General features: G+C 41.1%; 1 protein-coding gene across 1 annotated transcript; it reads right to left on the bottom strand.

The window, feature by feature from the left end:
* Positions 1 to 10951: 10951 nt before the first annotated feature.
* Positions 10952 to 21729, bottom strand: GHSR (growth hormone secretagogue receptor; the record flags this gene model as incomplete). The annotated part of the gene is made up of 2 exons (XM_081329985.1): positions 10952 to 11259; positions 20973 to 21729. The coding sequence occupies 2 exons, from the start codon at positions 21727 to 21729 to the stop codon at positions 10952 to 10954; spliced, it is 1065 nt and encodes a 354-aa protein (XP_081186111.1).

The following is a 21729-nucleotide window of genomic DNA, read 5'->3' as shown; positions in this document are numbered from 1 at the left end:
GTAATCATATCAGCTCTGTTTAATTTTTTAAGTCAGTTGAAATAAAATGTGCACTCTTTCCTTAAAGCCTGTGCAGGAAAACAAAAAATGTGATCCGGTAGTTCCTGATCTAGCTCTGCATGAATTGGAAGAGTTCCCCGTGAATTGTGTCCCAGACTTTGTGTACCCTTGCATTCATTCATTCAAACAAATAGTTTTGTATATTTTTCATCTCCTTTGGGTTTTGCTTGCATTGTCCTTTTTTTTGGGTTTTCTGTTTTGCTATCATACAGGGTGGCACAATGGCTTAGTGGTTAAGATGCTGGGTTTGTTGGCTGGAAAGCCAACAGCCCGGGTTTGAGACCCGAGCATGCCGCAGTTGGGTGAGTACCTGTCTTCGCCTAACTCCTGCCCACCTAGCAGTTTGAAAGCATGCAAATGTGAGTAGATAAATAGGTACCACTTAGGTGGGAAGGAAATAGTACTCTGCGATGTCATGCTGGCCACGTGACCACAGAAACGTCTTTGGACAGCGCTAGCTCAACAGCTTTGAAACAGAGATGAGCACCGCCCCCTATAGGCGGCGACAACTAGCAGAGTTAAAACTCCCAGAGACTCCTCCCTTGCTTTCTTTGCTATGATACAGTGTCCTGTACTATTCATTCATTCCCATAACCAAAGTAATGGGGAAACCAACATTATTTTTGTTTTAAGATTATTTATACTATATACTGCATTCAGTACTTTAAAATGCCAATTAAAGTGCAATCCCATTATTTATTGTAAAAATAAAAAGTGTACTTATGTACTAAATCTCTCCCCTTTTCCCTCTGACCCCTTAGTAGCACACTATTTTTCTATTTTGTTTTATGTAAGTATAATTTAGGTTGAATATTTTCATTTCCCAGCACCATTCCTAGTATTAACCTTCTTATAGTATATTGTATGTTTAAAAATGGGAGTGTTTATGAATTGCCAAAAAAAAAGAATAAAAATGTACCCAAATATCCTGCATGCAAATAAACACCATGCGGGAACCACATCCATTCCATCTGCGGTACATTAAGAACAATCATCTTCAAAGTTTACATGTAGCCGAAAAAAAAATCATAAGCATCTTTTGAAATAATAGTTCGAAACTGATTATTCTGTGTGCCTCTCTTGATGTAGCAAACTAGTACAAAGGTCCTTTACTTTTTCTTTCCTAATGTTAGTATGCATATTTGCCTAGCAAACAAATGATATTGAGCTATTTTCTTCTTTTTAAATCTCCTCCTTCCCGCCGGCTCCAGTTCTGGCCTTGGCAAACGTGGTATTGTTGTCATTGTTTAATTCAACTTTATTCCTTTTATATAATACTTGGTTGTCTTCAAATATAAAATTATTTTTAAAAAAAAGTTAGCAAAATTTTAAAGAATGTAGATAGCATTAGCTGGGCTTCGATCTCCTTTCAATCATTGGGAACAATTAGCTAGGAGTCATTGGAAACCTGTTCGTTGTCATGGTTCTGAAATCCTTTCCATTTTTCCGGATCGGAGACAATCCATTTGGAAAGCCGCATCTTTGTAAAACAGCTGTTGTCACTTTTACCGTGCCTTGTGATAATCAGCCCACTGCCATAACAATCCCTACCATTTCCGATTAGAGAAGAAACTTGCTGCACGCGCTCTCCAAGCTTGCAGACAAAGCCAGTCATGTTGGCCGGTCATTGAAGCCTAAGTCCTTTAGCTGGAACTTTTCCCATTGATTTCAGCGGGACTAATGCCAGGGGTCAGGAGAAGACAACTTTGTCTGCAGGAAGTGGAGGGAGATTCCCATCAGAGCCAATCAGTGCCCTCAGCCCTCTGGTTCCAAGATCAATATTTTCTCTCCCGTTAAGGGAGAGAGTTAATTACACCAGCTGATGGATTAGAATAATTAACTCTTTTGAGCTAAATTGTAGTTCTGATGGCCTTTCACAAAGTGATGAAGACATAGGGAGAGTAGGTAATAGTTGGGAGCTCCAGCATGGATGAATATGTCTAACTGCAGATTTGTATTTTTGTTGAGTCTCAGTGGGGTTTAAGTTGATTTCTGTTTTCGTGTAATTTTTTTGTTCACTGCCCAGAGTTCCTCTCAGATAGATGGGCAGCCATATAAATCAAATGGATAAATGTGAGAGTGATCTGGTGTGACATCTGTCCACCCTATTGTTTACCAGATTTGATTTGGCTGATCTGTCTGGCTAGGTGGGTGTCCCTCTCCTTTATCATTCCATGCTTCTCCTTTATGAAGCTGTGCTGGGTGGGACAGGGCAACCATCTCAAATAGGAGTGCATAATCTTCAGCTAATAAATAAGGAAGGAAGGAAGGAAGGAAGGAAGGAAGGAAGGAAGGAAGGAAGGAAGGAAGGAAGGAAGGAAGGAAGGTTAGGAACCTGGAGACTGACCTCATTGTGGGTCTCATTGTTAGCAGAGCACCAATCCTGGGAGGGATCATTTTAATCCTACCCAGAGTAAATCTCTCGTAAAAGACATCACTCTCTCCAGCAATAAGAAAGTTCACCAACTTCTAGTGCTCCCATGAACAATCATGAGGAGAACATAGGATTGCTTCTTAATCCAGAGCCAACCATTTGTGCGTTTAGACCAAAACAAAAAGTCATTTTGTGCAAGATTAAAGAAAAGTGATCTGAAAAAAGGTCAGATGTGTTTCATATTTTTATTGAAGATTCCACATCTGCCCCCATTTGTGTATACTGTACGTACCATGCACACGCCAATGCGTTTTAATTTGCCAGGTTAGACTGAATCAGATATCATTGGTTATCTTGTAACCCCTTTCAATTTCTAATGCAACCGTTCTGTAAAAGATAATTCCACCCATTCCTGTTTCAATTTCCATAACCTTCAGTTTATTGAAAGAAAGAAATTGGTTTCTATTACCTTGTATGTCTTTTTCTGGCCCAGTCAGTATCGGCTGTGTGAAATCAATTTCCCTCGTCCCCAGTTTTGTGTAAAGAAATTGTAAAAAAAAATACAATATGGGGAAAGTATTTTAAGAAGTTATTTAAGAAGAAAAAGAAACATTTTTATATTATCTGCCTTTGTCCTTTATGAACTTGAAATGTTGTAGTTTTCTAATCATGTTTTGTCAGCAACAATAGATGAGTAATCACCGTTTATCATGGAAAAGTGCCCTAAAATTGAATGTTTCTGAACATTTTTCTTGCACAATTTAAATTGAAAAAGAAAATTAAAAGTTGTTTTTTCTTTTTATTTTTTTTACCTCACTTGTAGGACATACATTCCAAGCTTTTCAACTTTGAAATAAATAATCATAAGTTTTCTTGTAAATTTTAACTATTTCATATGCATTGTATTAAAACTGCCATATCAATTTTAATGTATAGATTTTTGCAGATATTACGCTATGTATGTAAACTGTTTATCTGTAGTGTACATGTAATATATTTATGCCCAATAAATGTTTTAATTCTTTCTTGATGGCAAGGTTCTTTATATGAAGATTCCTCTGTGAAAATCTTTGCCCCCACAGACCTCAATTGGAGGATGTGTAAGAATTGCAAACCTCAGAATTCCTAGCTAGCAGGATAGCATATTAGGCAAGGTTATAAAAAAAATTCTCCATGTAATTGTTATGCCTAAACCCTCTCACAGTTTTATTACAATCCCAACTATGATCAGAATTTCCATTGCTGAGCAAAGTGATGGTTAAGTGAGTTTGCAGCCAATTTTATGACCTATCTTCCCATGGTGGTGAAGTGAATCACTGCAATTGTTAAGTGAATCACATGGTGATTAAGTAAAATCGACTTCCTCCCTTGATTTGGCTTGTTGGGGAAGTTGCAAATGGCGAACGCATGAACCGAAGACACCACAACTATCATAAAAACATGCCGGTTGCCAAGCATCCAAATTTTGATGATGTAACTGTGAAGAGCCTTGGTGGAGCAGTGGGCTAATGCCTCCTTAAGTAACACCAGCTGCCTGCAATTAGTGCAGGTTCGCATCCCACCAGGCTCAAGGTTGACTCAGCCTTCCATCCTTCCGAGGTAGGTAAAATGAGGACCCAGATTGTTGGGGGCAATTAAGCTGACTTTGTAATAATGCCGCTTGGGGGGTGTGTGAAAGCCCTAATAAGCAGGCATATACATAGAATGAAGGCTACTGCTAAGCTTGTAAGCCGCCCTGAGTCTTCGGAGAAGGGTGGGATATAAATGGAATTTTAAAAAAAAAGATGATGCAACGGTTGCAGGTGTGAGGACCAATCATAAGTAACTTTTTTTCTCTGTTGTTGTAATTTTAAACAGTTGTTAAAGAAACGGTTGTAAGTCAAGGACAGACATGTCAAACCCACGACGTCACGTGATGTTGCCCAACGTATCCGGACAGTTTTGCCATTGCCGGCAATGGGGTGGCTGTGGCTTCTAGATGATGTGTCCGGCCTGTGGGCCAGCAATTTGACACCCCTGGTCAAAGGACTATCTATATTCATATTGCTTATAGCTTCTCTTGTAGATCCAAATTACTTATAGCTCTACCTTTCTTTCTGCAGATGTGAGGCAGATGCCGGCATATTTCCCTTTACAAAGACTCTAGAGCAGGGGTAAGGCAACCTTGGCTCTTTTATGACTTGTGGACTTCAACTCCCAGAATTCCTGAGCCAGCCATGCTGGCTCAGGAATTCTGGGAGTTGAAATCCAGGAGTCATAAAAGAGCCAAGGTTGCCTACCCTTCTCTAGAGTCACATTTTCTTAATCTATGAGGTTTATGGCAGATGTTTTCACCCATGAACATCTGTGGAGAGGATTTAGAATCTAGTTTTCTAGCTCCAAAGGTTTTGATACACTTGGGCCTTTGTGTCACATTCAGCCATCTCTCCACCCCGCCCTGCTTCTGTCTTCTGAGAGGCTTCTTAGTGCTGTTGCCTCAAATCAAGATGTTTTGCGTCTGCCTCTACCCAAGAGTTGCAGTTGAAGGTGTTACACTGGTGGCATTTCACCATTTGAAGTCATCATTCGTCAAGATATTGGATAGGCTTTGAACAAAAGGTATAGGGATAGATAGTATCTTTCTGATGAGAGAGAGAGAGAGAGAGAGAGATGATATAGATATGTCAGAAAGATACTATCCATCCCCATATCTTTTGTGCAAAACGTATCCAATATCTTGAAGAATTTGGGAAACATTTAGGATAACTGGTATCATCACAAAACAAAAGAGTTGCATGTACTTCAGAGTTAGGTTTGTTACATCTATTTATGTGATCCAAGCTTCTCTTAAAAATAAGGAACAGATTTGTCCACTTACTTTTGGCAGCAAAATTGACTACTTCACAACCTTGAAAATTTCTTGAAAATATAATAATTTGTGGATTAAAATTGCTTATGCAAGTGCCATGTTAGAAAAAAAATAGCAGGAAGCCTGAAAAAAAGGAAATTTCAGCAGCAAGAATAAGACTTTTCATCACTTTGGGGTAGATTATATTCATTATGTTAGCAACAATTGGTGTAACCTATTAGGTGTGTTGATAAATACAGGTAGACTTTGACTTACAACAGTTTGTTTAGTGATTGTTACAAAAGCAGGGGAGTAAGTGACTTATGATCATATTTTACACATACAATCATTACAGCATCCCCACAGTCATGTGATTATAATTCAAACACTTGGCAACTGTCATATTTATGGCAGTTGCAGTGTCCTGTGTGTGTGTGTGATCATCTTTTGTGACCTTCTGACAAGTAAAGTCAATAGGGAAGCTAGATTCACTTAACAACCATCCATGTTACTAACATAGCATCTGCAGTGATTCACTTAACTGCGGCAAGAAAGGTCTTAAAATGGAGCAAAACTCTCTTAACAACTGTCTCAGCAACAGAAATGTTGGGCTCAATTGTGGTCGTAAGTTGAGGACTACCTGTATTTGCACTATATGGAAATTCTAAACAATTTTCAGACCATTTACTTTTTCCAACAAAAGGAAATGATCTATAGCTCAGGGTTGAACTGTGGTGTTCTTGGTTTTTGGTCACAATAACATCTGGTTGAGTAATGAACATCTGGTTGAGAGCACAAAAAAACTCCATGTTTGTATTTAATCATATTGCTTTTTATATAATGCTGTCTATTGTTTGCTTGGATGTTTTTTTTCTTTGTGTAGAGCAAGAAAAGCTGATCTATTTTAATAATTTCCATTCCTCATCATCCATTTAAACCAGGGGTCTTCAAACTTGGCCCTTTTATGACTTGTGGACTTCAACTCCCAGAATTCCTCAGCCAGGCACACTGGCTGAGGAATTCTGGGAGTTGAAGTCCACAAGTCATAAAAGGGACAAGTTTGAAGACCCCTGATTTAAAGTCTATACAAAGCCTTCACCAGACACACCATAAGGACTTGAGAACAAATTCCAATGTAACATTTGTACAGAAGCAGCCCAAAGTTTAATGTTTTGAAGAGCAGCAAACAAAAGCAAACCACAAATCATATCCAGAATAAATGGAGCACTTGTCTTGAACAGTCTCATCTTCTCAAAATTGACACAACCAATTCTCTTGAACAGAAAAATCATAATAATACAATCTGGAGATTAGGCCCATGGATTTTACAGAAAACGGTATGAAAAATAAAGTACCAGGTTTTACAAGTACATCAAATACATATGCTGGTTCAGATTTCATATTTTAAAGCCCTGAGATCATGAACATAAATAGCATCATGGCATAAAAGCTGGAAATATAAGTCACATTGAATCGATAATTTAAATAGAACCAGATACTTGTATACCCATGTGCTTGAAAGGATTAAATTTTGTGGACCTATCTTGCTTGCTGTACCTGTAGAAACGTAAACACTACAGAGGGTTCTTGGCTTATGGGCACAATTAAGATCAGAATTTCCGCCGCTAAGTGATGCAATCATAAATAGAGATGTCACATCCTTAGTGACAGCATTTCTGGCATTCCCCATTGCTATTAACTGAGCATCGCAGATCGTTTTGCAAGTGAAAGTGATGGGTGTTTTGGAATGCGATAAAAAATAAAAATATCTATCCTAATCCAAGCCATTCCAGCTCCAAGCTTTAGGAACTGGTTTCAACTCTTTCCATCCACCTTTTTCCTCCACCTCTGCTCTTCTGGCCCCCTGCCACCCTTTGCTATGCCACTCCAGCAGATCACCATCGTCTTCTTGCACCCACTGCTGATGAGGCATGCCCAGCCTAACCCTTCACACCTGAAAGCCCAGCCCAGCTCAGAGCACCCATAAGAGGCAGAAGCAAGCAAGCAAGAAGCAACTCCAGATCCATAGCATATTAGGAAGAGCATCCACAGATCCGTGGTGTACCCAGCCCAGCAACACAACACAAAGGGGCTTGTTGATACAAAGGGTCAGGCCACATTTGCTTGGTCAGCTGAAGGTCATTTAGGTTGGCAGGGGACCAAAAGGACACAGATGGAGACAATAGGCAGATGGAGGCAAGTTGAAGCACGCCTGGGGGTATTGCAGTGGCTATAACTTTGGACAGGGCTCAAGTCATTTGGTTCGTTGATGCTGTAACTGTTTAGTCACTGAACAAATGGTTGTAAGTCAAGGACTATTTGTATACCCTGTTAAAAGATAAGTTGAATTCAAGGATTTACTGCTTAACTTTTTCCTAAGATTCCCCTTCAAAAGACATCTGGACATATACTAGGACTGTCACATTGGTGCTGTAAAAATCTAGACAACCATTAGATAGCAGCAAAGACATACAACTCCCCAAACCTTGTTGCCATCTAATGGCCACCTGAATTTGTGCAGCTGAGATTAAACGTAGTTTGAACGTCAAAGTAAATGCCTACTCAGAGGCAAATATACTTTAAAGGTATTTAGTGAAGACATCTCTTTGGACAGAAATCTGCATTAGTTATAGGAACTTTATCTCAGAAGGGTAGACCCAACTGACAACAAATACCACATTCCATGGTCCCATTAATTAAGTCTTGATGAAATGATTTTGGAGAGAATCCTTCTGTATAGCATTGATGAGCATAGTATAGTTCGGTTCCACATCTTACCTCAGACGCCCTCTTGAAGTTTAGGCTTCCGCTGGCAAAATCATTTTGAGAACGGAAATGTTTAGTTGTGCCAGGTTCTTTTAGAAAAATGAACTTCCAAAATTCACAAAATATTTCTCAAATAATGTTTGGTAATGTTGAGCCCATATTGAACAGCAAAAATAATAACTCCGGCCCACTCCTGTTATTAAGCTTTAGCAATTGTACTCCACATTTATAAGGCAGCTTCAGCCCAAACTTTATAAGGTTGAATTGTTGTCATAACTCAGGCAAACATCCTATATCTGGGGTGACCCAGATTAACATTGTTATCCTCAATTGCAAACAATTCATCTGGTTTTCTTACCCATTACAACATAGATTCTTGATCCTGCCACTGCACACAATACAGTATGTCCAAATAACTTCCACCCACCACATTAATATATAAGAAGCCATTCCTGTAGGCATATTCATCAGAGTAATCTGTTGCATGAAACAGTCATCCATATTTTTTTAAAAAAACAAACTAGTAGATGTCTTACTAGGTCAACTTAATTACAGTAAATTTCCAGTGTTTGCTGAAAGCTATTCTACAGTGAACCGTAAGTCCATATAGTTGTGTTTATTAATCAGGAATACCCATTTACATGGGGTTTTTTTTAATTGAGCAAGTAGATGTGACTATAAATATAATTAAATGTTGTAGAATCTAACCTGGGTTGGTGACCAGGACCAGAGATTTAGTTTTCCGAGCTTTGGGGCTTGTGTTGGAGCCCATCCTCAGGGAACTTCTGTCTAGCAGACATTTCACACACTGCTAGACACACACACTTCACTAGACACACACACACTGTCTGCTAGAGAGAAGATCCCTGAGGATGGGCTCCAGCATGAGTCCAAAAGCTTGGAAGACTAAACCTCTGGTCCTGGTGACTGGCCCAGATTGGATCCTGCAACATTATCCTGGGACATGAATATTTGCCTTCATTCATAATTAAATGTACCACCTACCATCCATTTTTTTGAAAGAATGCAAATGAGCTAGCATTCTCCCTGGCGCTACTTTTTTAAAAAAATAGATTTAGTATTGTCTCCCTGTGTTAGACCTGAAGGCAGAAGCTCTCTAAAGAAGAGCATTCCAGCTGTTGTATGTAAAATAGATGTGTATATGTGCTTGCTACAAAATGAAAGTTGTACATCAGCCATCATTTGAACTTCTCAATGTCCCTCTGATAATTGATACGTGCAAAGCTGTGTTTTGGCATTTTCAAAACAAGGCAGAAAGGGTTTTTTTTTAATGTCTCTCAAAGTCCCCTACCACTTCCATTCTGGGCATCTTAGATTTGAATTACGGTTGACCAGATTTGGCCAGAACTCAATCACCTATTGATTGGCACAGCTGCTCCCTTCTCTGTATGCCATGATACACTTCTTCTAACTGACAGATATTGACCATAAAAGGATACCTTCTACTGGGTCTCTATCTCCAGGACCACCACATTCCTGTCTCTGCAAAGGGGGTCTGATCCACTACAACTTGATTGTCACACTGATGAGGTGGCAAGCAACCCATAGCAGGCTGGTGCATACTGTTCCGTAGGGGTGAAGGAAACCATCTTTTCTGGCCTCTATCAAGGTCTTCCTGCTTACATAGGAAAGGGAGGTTTTATTTATTATTATGGGACTTATATGCCGCCCTATCTCCCAGAGGACTCAGGGCGGCTAACAACAATAAAAACCAACAGTACAAAAGTTAAAAAAAATTAAATAACAGCCCCAAATATTAATTATACAGTTAAAATTAAGACTTTTAAAAACCCATCATCAATCCAGGTCAGCCTGATGGAAAAAGAACGTCTTGAGGTCGCGGCGAAAGGACCAGAGGTCCGGGGCCATCCGAAGCTCAAGGGGGAGTTGATTCCAAAGGGCTGGTGCTCCCACAGAGAAGGCCCTCCCCCTGGGGGTCGCCAGCCAACATTGTCTGGCCGACGGCACCCTGAGGAGGCCCTCTCTGTGTGAGCGCACTGGGCGATGGGAAGTCGTCCCCGGCAGCAGACGGTCCTGCAGATATCCCGGGCCTAAGCCATGTAGGGCTTTAAAGGTAAGTACCAGCACCTTAAATCTCGCCCGGAAGACAACCGGTAGCCAATGCAGCTCACGCAGGAGGGGTGTAATATGGGAGTATCAGGATGCTCCCATCACTACCCGCGCGGCTGCATTCTGCACCAGCTGGAGCCTCCGGGTGGTCTTCAAGGGCAGCCCCATGTAGAGAGCATTGCAGTAATCTATCCGAGAGGTAACGAGTGCATGAGTGACCGTACGTAGGGCATCTCGGTCCAGATAGGGGCGCAACTGGCGCACCAGGCGAACCTGGGCAAATGCCCTCCTGGCCACGACTCCAATATGATCTTCAAAACTGAGTCGTGAATCCAGGAGGACGCCTAAATTGCACGCCCTATCAACGGGAGGTTTCCTTGCTTTTGATGACATTCCTTCCTTTACCCAGTACAAAATACGTAAAGATCCCACCTGACGGGGAAACCTTTTCAATCAGCTTCTGCGTCACAGCTACTTCCTCCCCATGCTGGGCTGCATAGCATAAAGACAGGCTCTGTTAGTTCACGTCAGTGCTTTATAAACATAAAACACCTCAATTCCCATCTTTATGCATAGAATCATAGGCACTGGAAATGATTCAAAAGGATAGCTGTTTCACCCACTGCTGATGAATATATTTACACAGAACATCTGTCATAATATTTCTCACAGTTCTGCCTTTTTTTTTAAACTCCTTTTCATTACCATACCTGAGTTTTCAATTGCAAGCCCTCCCAATCATGGAAAGAACGAAATACTTCCTTTTAGCCAATCTGAACACCTTTCCCCCTTCTCCAGTGGCTTTACATGACACCTCGGTCCAACCTCTGCGGTCACGTTGCTCTGACCCTGGGCTCTGTCCAAGTCTGGCATCTTCTCTTCTTCATCACCAAAACCTTTTTCTTCCTCGGTGGCTTCCTCCCAAAGAGCCTGTAAACTGCCTTCCGGTATTTCTTTGACATGATGTTGTACAGGATTGGGTTGATGGCAGCACTTAGGTAGAAGAGAACGAAGGAGACTACATTGCAGTATTGGCTGATCACGGCAATATCCAGGGATTCAACCTCAATGGATTTGGAAAAGAGATAACGTCCCAAGTAGAAGGGCAGCCAGCAGAGGACAAAAGCCAAAACCACCACCGCTAGTTTAAAAAAAAAGAGAGAGAGAGTGGGAGAGAGAGAGAGAGAGAGAGAGAGAGAGAAAGGGCAGGTGCATATGAAAGTGAATTAAAATATTTGCTAAGAGTTCTCCCTTTAATTCAAGTTTCAAGGCACAGAGGAAAGAAAACCAAGCTGTATTCGAGATCAGAATCTGGACTATCCATCTTGGAAGAAGAAGCAGGAGAAAAAGGAATGCTTCAACTATTCTTCCTGCAACGAATGTCTTCCAGCTGTTCCTTGTTGTTCATCACATCGAGAGAACTGTGACCACAAGGCAGAACAAGAGGCCGTTGGAGAAAGATGCAAAGAGAAACCAATGTTGGCTTCTCCCTTTCTTCACCTCTCACCCATAAGCCTTGTACAGAACCTACTATTTATTTTGTTTGGTTTTGTGGAAAGGTTTCTGGCCTTAGGCAGCTGGCTATCTCTCAAATTCCTGTCAGCCTTATGCAAAAGATGGTGGTAGTCCACTTTATAATTTTTACTTACATCGTGTCTCCAAAATGTTAAAGTACACAAAAGCTCTTTGAATAGATGACACAGAGGGGCACAAAAGAAGCATGCTGTAATCTACAGGTTCACAAATTTGAAATCTTGACACTGGTTGCTGATATGTTATCAAAACCAATGTTTCATGTCATTCCCCAGCAAAGTTTCTACTCAAGACCCCAAAAGAACTGATACTATCTTGGTTGCTCATTTGCAGGCAAAGCCCTAGGATCTAGTTCAGGGGTGTCAAACTCAATTTCATTGAGGGCTGCATCAGCATTGTGGTTGCCCTCAGGGGGCCGGGTGGGTATGGCCAGGGTGGGCGTGGCCTACTGGGTGGGCGTGGCTAGAATGCGTATGGCCTACTGGGTGGGCGTGGCCAGCTCTACATCGTTCGCATCAAGGGTGCCTATGGGGGCCTGGGCAGGAGTGGGACAGATCTGAGGGTCTCTGGCAGGAGGAGGGTCTCTGGGCCAGGGCCGAGGCAGTGGGGGCCATTCCCTCACTGTTTCCAGGATGGCTTTGCGGGCCACATGAAACCCCTTCGCGGGCCGGATCCGGCCCCCGGGCCTTGTGTTTGACATGTCTGATCTAGTTGTTCCTCTCATGTACCAAGCAACTCTGGACAGTCAATGCCTCATTCTTTACAACAACTTCCCCAGGTATCCAAAGAGCTACAATAGAAAGGAGAAGTTCACATAGTCCTGGTACATATAAACTAGGTACCTATGGTCAGTAGTTGGAGTCAGCCAGTTCGCACCAGTTCGGCAGAACCGGTAGCTAATTTTTTGTTGCCCAGGCCCAGATTGGGCTTCCGGAAGTGGCATCCACAAAGAGAACCAGTTGTTCACATATTTGAATCCCACCACTGCCTATGGTCCATGTTATACAACCTTATTTTTTTTAAAAAAAAAAAACCTCAGTTGCATCTAAGTCTTGTTTATGAATTGACACGCATTAACTTACTTCATTCATTTCAACTGGATTTGGGACTATTTAGAATCAGCTTTAGAAGGGAGATTTAGTAAAGAAAAATAATGTGGAAGTGCATAAAATTGTGCAGAGAATGGAGAAAATGAGAAAGGGAAACCTAAATTATCTTCAAGTGCTCAAACACATAATGCTGGAAGTCAAGGATCTTGACAAGCAAAAGGTATTATTATTCACCAAGTATAGAATCATCTTGTGTAATTCATCATAAGTGAGATCACTGGTGGTTGCCACTCACTGGTGGAAAATAAGGTGAAAGACAGCTACAAGCTAAAGCATCAATATATTACTTCAAGAGTCACAGGCCGGATATTGTTGACCACCAGGTTTCTCACAGAAATCTGGTTCCTCTGAGAAATTAATTTCCCTTGGGGGGGGGGGTCCTACCACAGAACATAGGTAAACACAGATGAAATTATTTCTTAGGAAGACCATGGAAGTTTTCAAATGTGTATCTTGTCTGTGGTAGAAGTTTCTATGTCAGGGCTTGATAGATCGATGATCTGATAACAATTCCAACTGGAAACAGAAAAGGAGATGGTATCATTTGGGGTAGAACTGTGATTTCAGTTGCTGAAAATAAGAAGGGTGGGTTATAAATCAGGACAAAGAGTAAGGTGATGATCAACTTTTAGGACTTGCCATGGACCCACATGATTCATTGGTTATAGCAGCGGTCTTCAAACTCGGCTCTTTTATGACTCATGGACTTCAACTCCCAGAATTCCTCAGCCAGGCACGCTGGCTGAGGAATTCTGGAAGTTGAAGTCCATAAGTCATAAAAGGGCCGAGTTTGAAGACCCCTGGGTTATAGGAATCAATGTAGTGTAGTGGTTATATTAGGAAGACCCAGATTTAAAGCCATCCTCTACATAGGCATTTCCTTGAATGACTGAATCACTCTCTCTCTCTCTGCCCAAACTACTCCTAGGGATGAGATCCTCATGTAAGCTGTCATGAGCAATTGAAAGAAAAGCAGGACATAAATCTGGTAAATACGTAAGATATATCCTCAGCCCTTTTGTTCCCTGAAGCCATATAAAATACATTAAAGTCACCTTCAAATCAAGCAGGGTTCTTGGTGACTTTCTGGATATAGCCATACAGTTCTTCTGCTGATATAACATTGAAGGACATATCAGTGGTCTCAAAACATTACTTTTCCTCGTGATGATGGGAATAAACAAACAAGAAATAAACCTGCCATTTTCTTCACTGCAATATCTCTACCCAGCTTGGATATCCCTACCCGAGGCAACTTTTAAAGAAAAGCAGCAAGTATTCATCACTCAGTGAACTTTCAGGAGGATAAACAAGTCTTCCTCTTTGAGATCCTTCATTTATTACTACCTTAATTCCTTAATTTATTACTGCAGTCTCACTTTCAAAAATGAAGAGGTCCTGGGATTTTCTGCCTGAATGCCAAAATAAGGGTATTAACAAAGGAGACGTCATATGCCTGTTGGCCCAAAATGTTTAAAGCCAGCCTTGTGGGAAAAGGGGGGTTAAAGCTCAAGGAGTGAAAGATCTGCAAAATAAGCCTGATGAGAGATGGCTAAAAGTTTGGTTAGGTTTAGCCTACTAAGAGATTATTGAAGGGAAATACAATGGCAGTCTTTAAAATCTGAAGAGCTGTTCTACAAAAGAAGTGGACCTATTCTCCATTTTCCAAAGGGGAAAATCACAAGTAATAGGTGAAAACTACAAAGAGGCAGTTCATATTAACCTTAGAAGAAATTTCCTGACAGTTACAACAATTAATCAGTGGAGCAACCTGCCTCCGGAAGCTGTGAATGCTCCAACACTGAAAATTTTTAAGAAGAGACTGGACAGCCATTTGTCTGAAATGGTATAGGACAGACATGTCAAACACAAGGCCCGGGGGCCGGTTCCGGCCCGCAAAGTGGTTTCATGTGGCCCACGAAGCCATCCTGGAAACAGTGAGGGAACGGCCCCCACTGCCTTGGCCCTGGCCCAGAGACCCTCCTTCTGCCAGAGACCCTCAGATCTGTTCCACTCCTGCCCAGGCCCCCATAGGCACCCTTGATGCAAACGATGTAGAGCTGGCCATGCCCACCCAGTAGGCCATACACATTTTAGCCACGCCCACCCAGTAGGCCACGCCCACCCCGGCCACACCCACCCCGGCCCCCTGAGGGCAACCGCAATGCTGATGCGGCCCTCAATGAAATTGAGTTTGACACCCCTGGTATAGGATTTTCTGCCTGAGCAGGGGGTTGGACTAGATGACCTCAAGGTCCCTTCTGACATTATTATTATTATTATTATTATTATTATTATTATTATTATTATTATTATTATTATTATTATTATTATTATTATTCTATTTCAAAAAGAACCCAAAGCAGCACTATTTTAGGGGAGATTGGTCTCTTAAATTAATTGAAAATTGCCTTGGATATTGTTAATTGTTGGTTTTTATTCTCCTGATATATTTTTAGTGCACTTCGCTAGATTTTGTTGGATCCTGGAGTCTATTAAACTGGAACAAACTATAGCTAAATATTGCTAATAAATAGATAAATAAATAGACTTGTTTGAATCCCAAACCAATCTTATTTAATTCTTTGACAAAGTGACTAAATTAGTAGACCAGCGAAATACTGTGGACATAGTATACTTAGACTTCAGCAAGGCTTTCAACAAAGTAGACCACAACATACTTCTTGGTAAACTAAAAAAATGTGGGGCAGATAGCATCACCACCAGATGGATTTGTAACTGGCTGACTTTTCAAAAAGATGTTGAGACTTTGGAAAAAGTGCAAAGAAGAGCAGCTAAGACGATTAAAGGCCTGGAGACAAAATCATAAGAAGAACAGTTACAGGGATTGAGTATGGCTAGTACAGAGAAAAGAAAGACTAGGGGTGACATGATAGCAGTATTCCAGTATTTGAGAGGCTACCACAAAGAAGAAGGGGGTCAATTTATTTTCCAAAGCACTAGAAGGCAAGACAAGTAATATTAGATGGAAACCAACAAGGAGAGAAGCAACCTGGAATTAAGGAGACACTTCCTAACACTGAGAAAAATTAACCAGTGGAACAGCTTGCCTACAGAAGTTGCAGGTGCTTCATCACTGGAGGTTTTTAAGAAAACAGTCATGGATAAGTCACCTGTCTCAAATGGTATGGGGGTCTCCTGCTTGAGGAGGGGTTGGACTAGAAGACCTCCAAGGTCCTTTCCAAGTCTATTCGGATTGAATAAAGCTACACTGTTCAACTGAGCTACTCTAAACTGAACAACTTAACAGAGCCACTGTTTCTTCATTGACGAGTGAAAGAAGCTGTTGGAGCATAATCAAGGATTGGCTTGGCTGGATCCTAGAGCACAGCAACTTTAAAACTCCTTGAGCCACTATCGTACATCAATTCTTCTCTGATCCTGAACACTTCAGAATGCCCCCATTCTGCATACCGTACTAAAGTCCATGTCTCCTCTGTTCTTTCCTTGAAAGCATCTCTTTCAAAAATCAGGTCATTATTTTAAGATGTTACAACAGCAGCCCCCAACCTTTTGGGCACCAGGGGTGGGTTCCGTGGAGAGAGATTTTTCTGTGGACCAGAGCGTATGCGGTTTCTTTGTGCCACCTGCATCCCATGCATGGGGATTTGCTTGTTTGCGTGGCCCAGTTTCTGGCATGCTGCAGACTGGTGCCAGTCCATGGACCGGCGGTCGGGGACCCCTGAGTTAAAAGATGGTAATCTTGTAACACAGACAGGTCAAACACAAGGCCCGGGGCCGGATGCGGCCTGTGAAGTGGTTTCATGTGGCCCGCGAAGCCATCCTGGAAACAGTGAGGGAACGGCCCCCACTGCCTTGGCCCTGGCCCAGAGACCCTCCTTCTGCCAGAGACCCTCAGATCTGTCCCACTCCTGCCCAGGCCCCCATAGGCACCCTTGATGCGAACGATGCAGAGCTGGCCACGCCCACCCAGTAAGCCATACGCACTTTAGGCACACCCACCCAGTAGGCCACACTCACCCTGGCCACACCCACTCTGGCCCCCTGAGGGCAACCGCAATGCTGATGCGGCCCTCAATGAAATTGAGTTTGACACCCCTGTTGTAACATCTTAAAATACTAACCTGATTGCCCTCTCAAATTGCTACATGCTTATTGGCACATTTCAATAAAACACCACAGAGCTTTAGTGTAACTTTAATTGTGATTTATTGGGGAGAACCAAATTGTCATGTCTATGTTGAGTGTTCTTCTGAAAAGAAATCAGAGCTGGGAGACAGCCTTGAATTCTGGCGGGGAAACGGCAACTGAGGGCAAATTATGTCTATTGAAAGGCAGCACTCAGAACTTTAGTCATAAACTACTTTAGGATTTTTTTCCCACTTAACCAAAGAAATAAAATTCAGAGATGTGCAATTGTTCCACCAAAAGAAACAAGAATGACTAAAACCATAATTTTTTTTACAAATTGACGCTTTTTGTAGCTATTACCTCCTCTTTGGATCACAGGTAAAGAGTTTGGGAGAAAACAGGGTCAATAACTATTTCTGGAGTTAAGAGGCAATTATAACTTTTAAAAAAACAATAAGGGGGAGCGGGGGAAAGCCCAATCCCTTTTATTGCAGTTTGTAAAATCAATGACTTTCTATAGCAATACAGAAAGACCTTTTTCTTTTCCCCAACCATCTTCCTTGCAACTTGGGAAACATTTTTTCTTAATCTAATAGGATGGCTGTTTCACACAATGTGCTTAACCAGGTCAAGTAAAGTCCTAGCAGATGCATTTGCATAACCAGTTAGACATTTGCTTACTTAAAACCTTTGTAAAGTACTTGGGAAAAGATCTGGGTTAGAAATGTAAAATTTACACAGGCCCAAAATTTAAGAGAGAATTTTTATAAAATGTTTTATAGGTGGCATTTAGATCCTAAAAAACTAGCAAGTATGTATCCGAACTGCCAGCCCAAATGTTGGAGGTGTGGTTGTGAGGATGCAACGTATTTTCATATATGGTGGACTTGTAAAAAGGTTAAAGCTTTTTGGATTAAAATTTGGTGGAACATGCAAAAAATATTTAAGAAAAGGATAAAGTTCTCTCCGCAACTGTTTTTATTGGGTATTATTACAGATACCACCATTGTAGATATTAAGTTGATGTTGAATTTAATTACGGCAGCGAGACTTTTAGTAGCGCAATACTGGAAGAAGGAAGAACTGCCGACTATAGAAGAATGGACTTTAAAAGTTTCTAACTTGGCGGAAATGGCAAAGATCTCAGCGTATTTGAAAGACCAATCGCAACAGAGATACATTGTGGAATGGAGGAGATGGATTCATTATATTCAGAATAAATATGGGACTAAAAAGTTTCACTTAGCATTTGAATAAGTAGCGGATTTATATGATGTATAACTAGCTTGTAGTTATTTTACTAAGAGTTAAAGTGCGATAGAATTTAATATTTTATTGTTGTTTGCATATTTTAGATTATGTTTGTTTGTATTTTTATACCCTGTATTTAGCTCTGGGAAGTCGGGGAGGGGGGAGGGGAGGGGAGGGGAGGGTTGGGGAGGGTTGGGGAGAGGGGAGGAGGGGTTGTATTCAAAAATGTATTGTAAAACTTTTCAATAAAAAAAAACCTTTGTAAAGCTACCCACCTTAAAACCAAACTATGAGCAGCTGACAGCCTAACGATAAAAACAATATATATAAAACCATAAAAACAAACAAACAAAACCTCAGTAAAACCAAAATCTAGTGCTTCAACCATACTTCAATGATGCAACCAGGGCTTTTTTTCTCATAGAACGCTCAGAACGGAGTTCCGGCACCTTTTTTGGATGGAAGCTTGTAGGGTAGGCAAGGCGGGTTGTATGACATGTGTGAGTTCCGGCATCTTTTTCTTTTACAAAAAAAGCACTGGATGCAACCTATTTCATTCATATATTTGACCACATTCTACTCCAGTGTGTTGAGACAGGGCCAAATCCTGAATCAAGAAAATTAAAATGATGGGGACTGTCAGATCTTCAGTAGTCTACATGGCAAGGGCTGCTTCCAAGCTCTCCAGTTTTGAAACAGGGGCCCTGGGCTGCTATCAGCCAACACAATACAGGCAAAGTATGCTTCACCACCCTTATCACAAGATAAGTCCTAATAAAGACTCTTATTGATGCTTGGTCAACTTCTCTTTGCTCTTCCTAACAACAACATTTGTCAACAATCATAAAAGTTTACCTACTGAACAACCACCTTCTCAATTCACAGGGGCATCTATTGGGGGAGGGGGTCCAAGAAGTCTATGTGATGGCCATGCAATCAAAGTGCTCCCCCCCACTTTTATGTGTGTTGCATATGAAACGGGTGAGGCTTTGACCATAAAATCATGGATTGACCTTTTGACGCCACTATGCAAATGCTCCCACTGAGTCCAAAGGAGTTCATTCCTGAATGTTGATTGTGACTACGCAAGTGAGTCTCCCTGTATTCTATAAAACTTATTTTTAGTAGTGTACAGGATTATGACAATAGTGTTAACTTTCCAGCTCTATTATTCTTTACGATATGTTCATTTTCTTTCAATAACAAGTAGCAGAAGTGCCAAATTTGCGCTCCACAAGTCTTTGCAAAAGTTGCTTCAAAAATGTAAATATTTTTAATGTGACCAAAGGAAAAAGCTATTAAATACATGAAAAATGATTATTTTTATTTCTGGCAGCATTATATGTTTAACTCTTTGTAATGTTTATTACACAGGAATCTCTTATTGGATGCAATCCAGTCCAATGGGTATCTGGAGGCAAGTTATCACATTACTCTTTGTCACATGTTCCCAAGCAGAAAACTGAACCTTTCAGGCATGATGGATTTCCTCACTCAGGCTTCAAAATGCAATCTAGTCTATCAAACTGTCTTGTACCAGTTTTCCCAAGGGAAAATAAATTTGTAGATTCTGACCATCATATTTAATCAACCATGCTATATGCAAGACTGACTTAAAAATCTATCCAACACAATATTCAACCTGATCATTAAAAATCCAATGGATATTCATAACTAAAATGTTAAACCTGATAGCTTTAACCTAGGTTAGGTTGTGGCTCAATCACAATTTGGTAAAATTATGACTCCATATATTGCAGAAAGCTAGAAAGCCTGTTAGCCAAGCTAAGTGTTCTGCAAACTGAAGCTTTAAGTAGTCTGACTGTCTTTTGTGTCTTTTCTAAATCTGGAAGCCTTTCCTAGTTATTTCAGAGATGTTGGAAAGTCATAGCAGGAAGAAATGTGATCATCAGAGCCTTAAGCATCTCACAGTTTGCCTGAGGAACCAAACAGATATTTGAGCTAGCCTAACCTGTTGACTGAGGACAGTAAAAAAGGGCACCCTGCAGGAGCCCAGAGGCAATCATTTCATTTTTATAGGTGTTCAGATCATGTCCTCGGGTTCTTATTTACGTTTTATGACCATGTCAGTTCAGTTCAAAATGTGTACACTTTTTAAAGTTATTTATTTATTATGTGAATATCATGCTTTTCCTCCAGTAGCTCAAATAGCATCCCTCCACCAATTTTTGCGTCGGCCACAGCAACAGCCTCGTGAGTTAGGATGGGCAGAGAGTGAATGGCTGGCTCACAGTCATCCAGTGAACTTCCATGGCCGAGGATGGAGTTGAAGCTGAATGTCCTCACTCCTAATCCATCGTAACAACTCTACCGCACTTGGAGGCAGGGAAAGCTAAAGCTGAATGGAACTTTCTGATCAGTCCTGTCCACATATCCAAATGGATATTTACTAGGACCTCTTGGTCAAATGACAATCTGGAGAATCATTGAGGAAGAATCAAACTTTTCCTTATGTACCAATGAGACATGCATAGCTAGTGTGGCTATTCTATAATGTAATCTGCTAAAGAATGCAAGGCTACGCAAGCTGTTTTAAGTTACATAGCATTTTTCATCAATCAAATCAGTCAGAATAAAGCTGGAAGGGACCTTGGAGGTCTTCTAGTCTAATAACCCCTTGCTCAAGCACGAGAACCTATACCATTTCAGACAAGTGGCTGTCCAGTCTCTTCATAAATCTAATCTGAAGGACATGTTACTTAAAATGTTGCATGTTTCAACCTGACTTTTAATTGGTTTAATAGACAATACTATGGATCTCACATCTTGAAATTACAAAATAAGCAGGCTTTTTCTTGGGAAAAGTATATTGTATCAGGTACCTTACCTAGCATTTTTATTGTTTGTCTGTTGTACTTGTCCCTGATGGAGGTTTTTGGCCCAATGTCTTTCTTCTTTCGCTTCCAAAGCTTTCTGACAATGAGGCTGTAGAGAACCGTCAAGCAAAAAACCGGCAGGAAAAAGAAGACACTAGAGGTCCAAACCATAATGGTCAGCAACCCTGAATGAATGGCATACTCTGTGATATGACATTCATTGGTATCCAAAGGATTTGTCCCATTCTCATGCTCAACTCCAACCAGAATGAAGATGGGCCCAGCACTGACAAAAGATATCACCCAGAGCACAAGGATAAGGAACTTGACTTTGCTCTTGGTGATCACCGCCTTGGCTCTGAGTGGAAAGCAGACAGCAAAATATCTCTCCGCGCTCAGGGCTGTGATGCTGAGTATGGTTGAGTATGTACAACACTCGCTAACAAATTGGAAGAGCTTGCAGAGAAGATCCCCAAAATTCCAGGGCCGATACTGCCAGAGGCGGAAGAGGTCTAGGGGCATGCAAAGGAAGATCAAGAAATCTGACAAAGCCATGCTGGAGAGGTACAAGTTGGTGGTTGTCCTCATATCCCGGAACTTGAAGACCACCAGCATTGTCGTCATGTTTCCTAAAACTCCAATCATGAAGAAGAGCAAACAAGTCACAGTGACACCTGTGAGAAGAGGTGCAGGGAACAAATACGAATCATCCGTCTCTGTGCTGTTGTCATAATCCATGATGAGCTGCAAGTGGCCCTTGTTATGCAT

The sequence above is a fragment of the Vipera berus genome (genome assembly GCF_964194415.1).
Source record: "Vipera berus genome assembly, chromosome: 5".
NCBI lineage: Eukaryota > Metazoa > Chordata > Lepidosauria > Squamata > Viperidae > Vipera > Vipera berus.
Note: the sequence above shows the minus strand (reverse complement) of the source record. Positions and strands in the feature narration are given on the sequence as shown.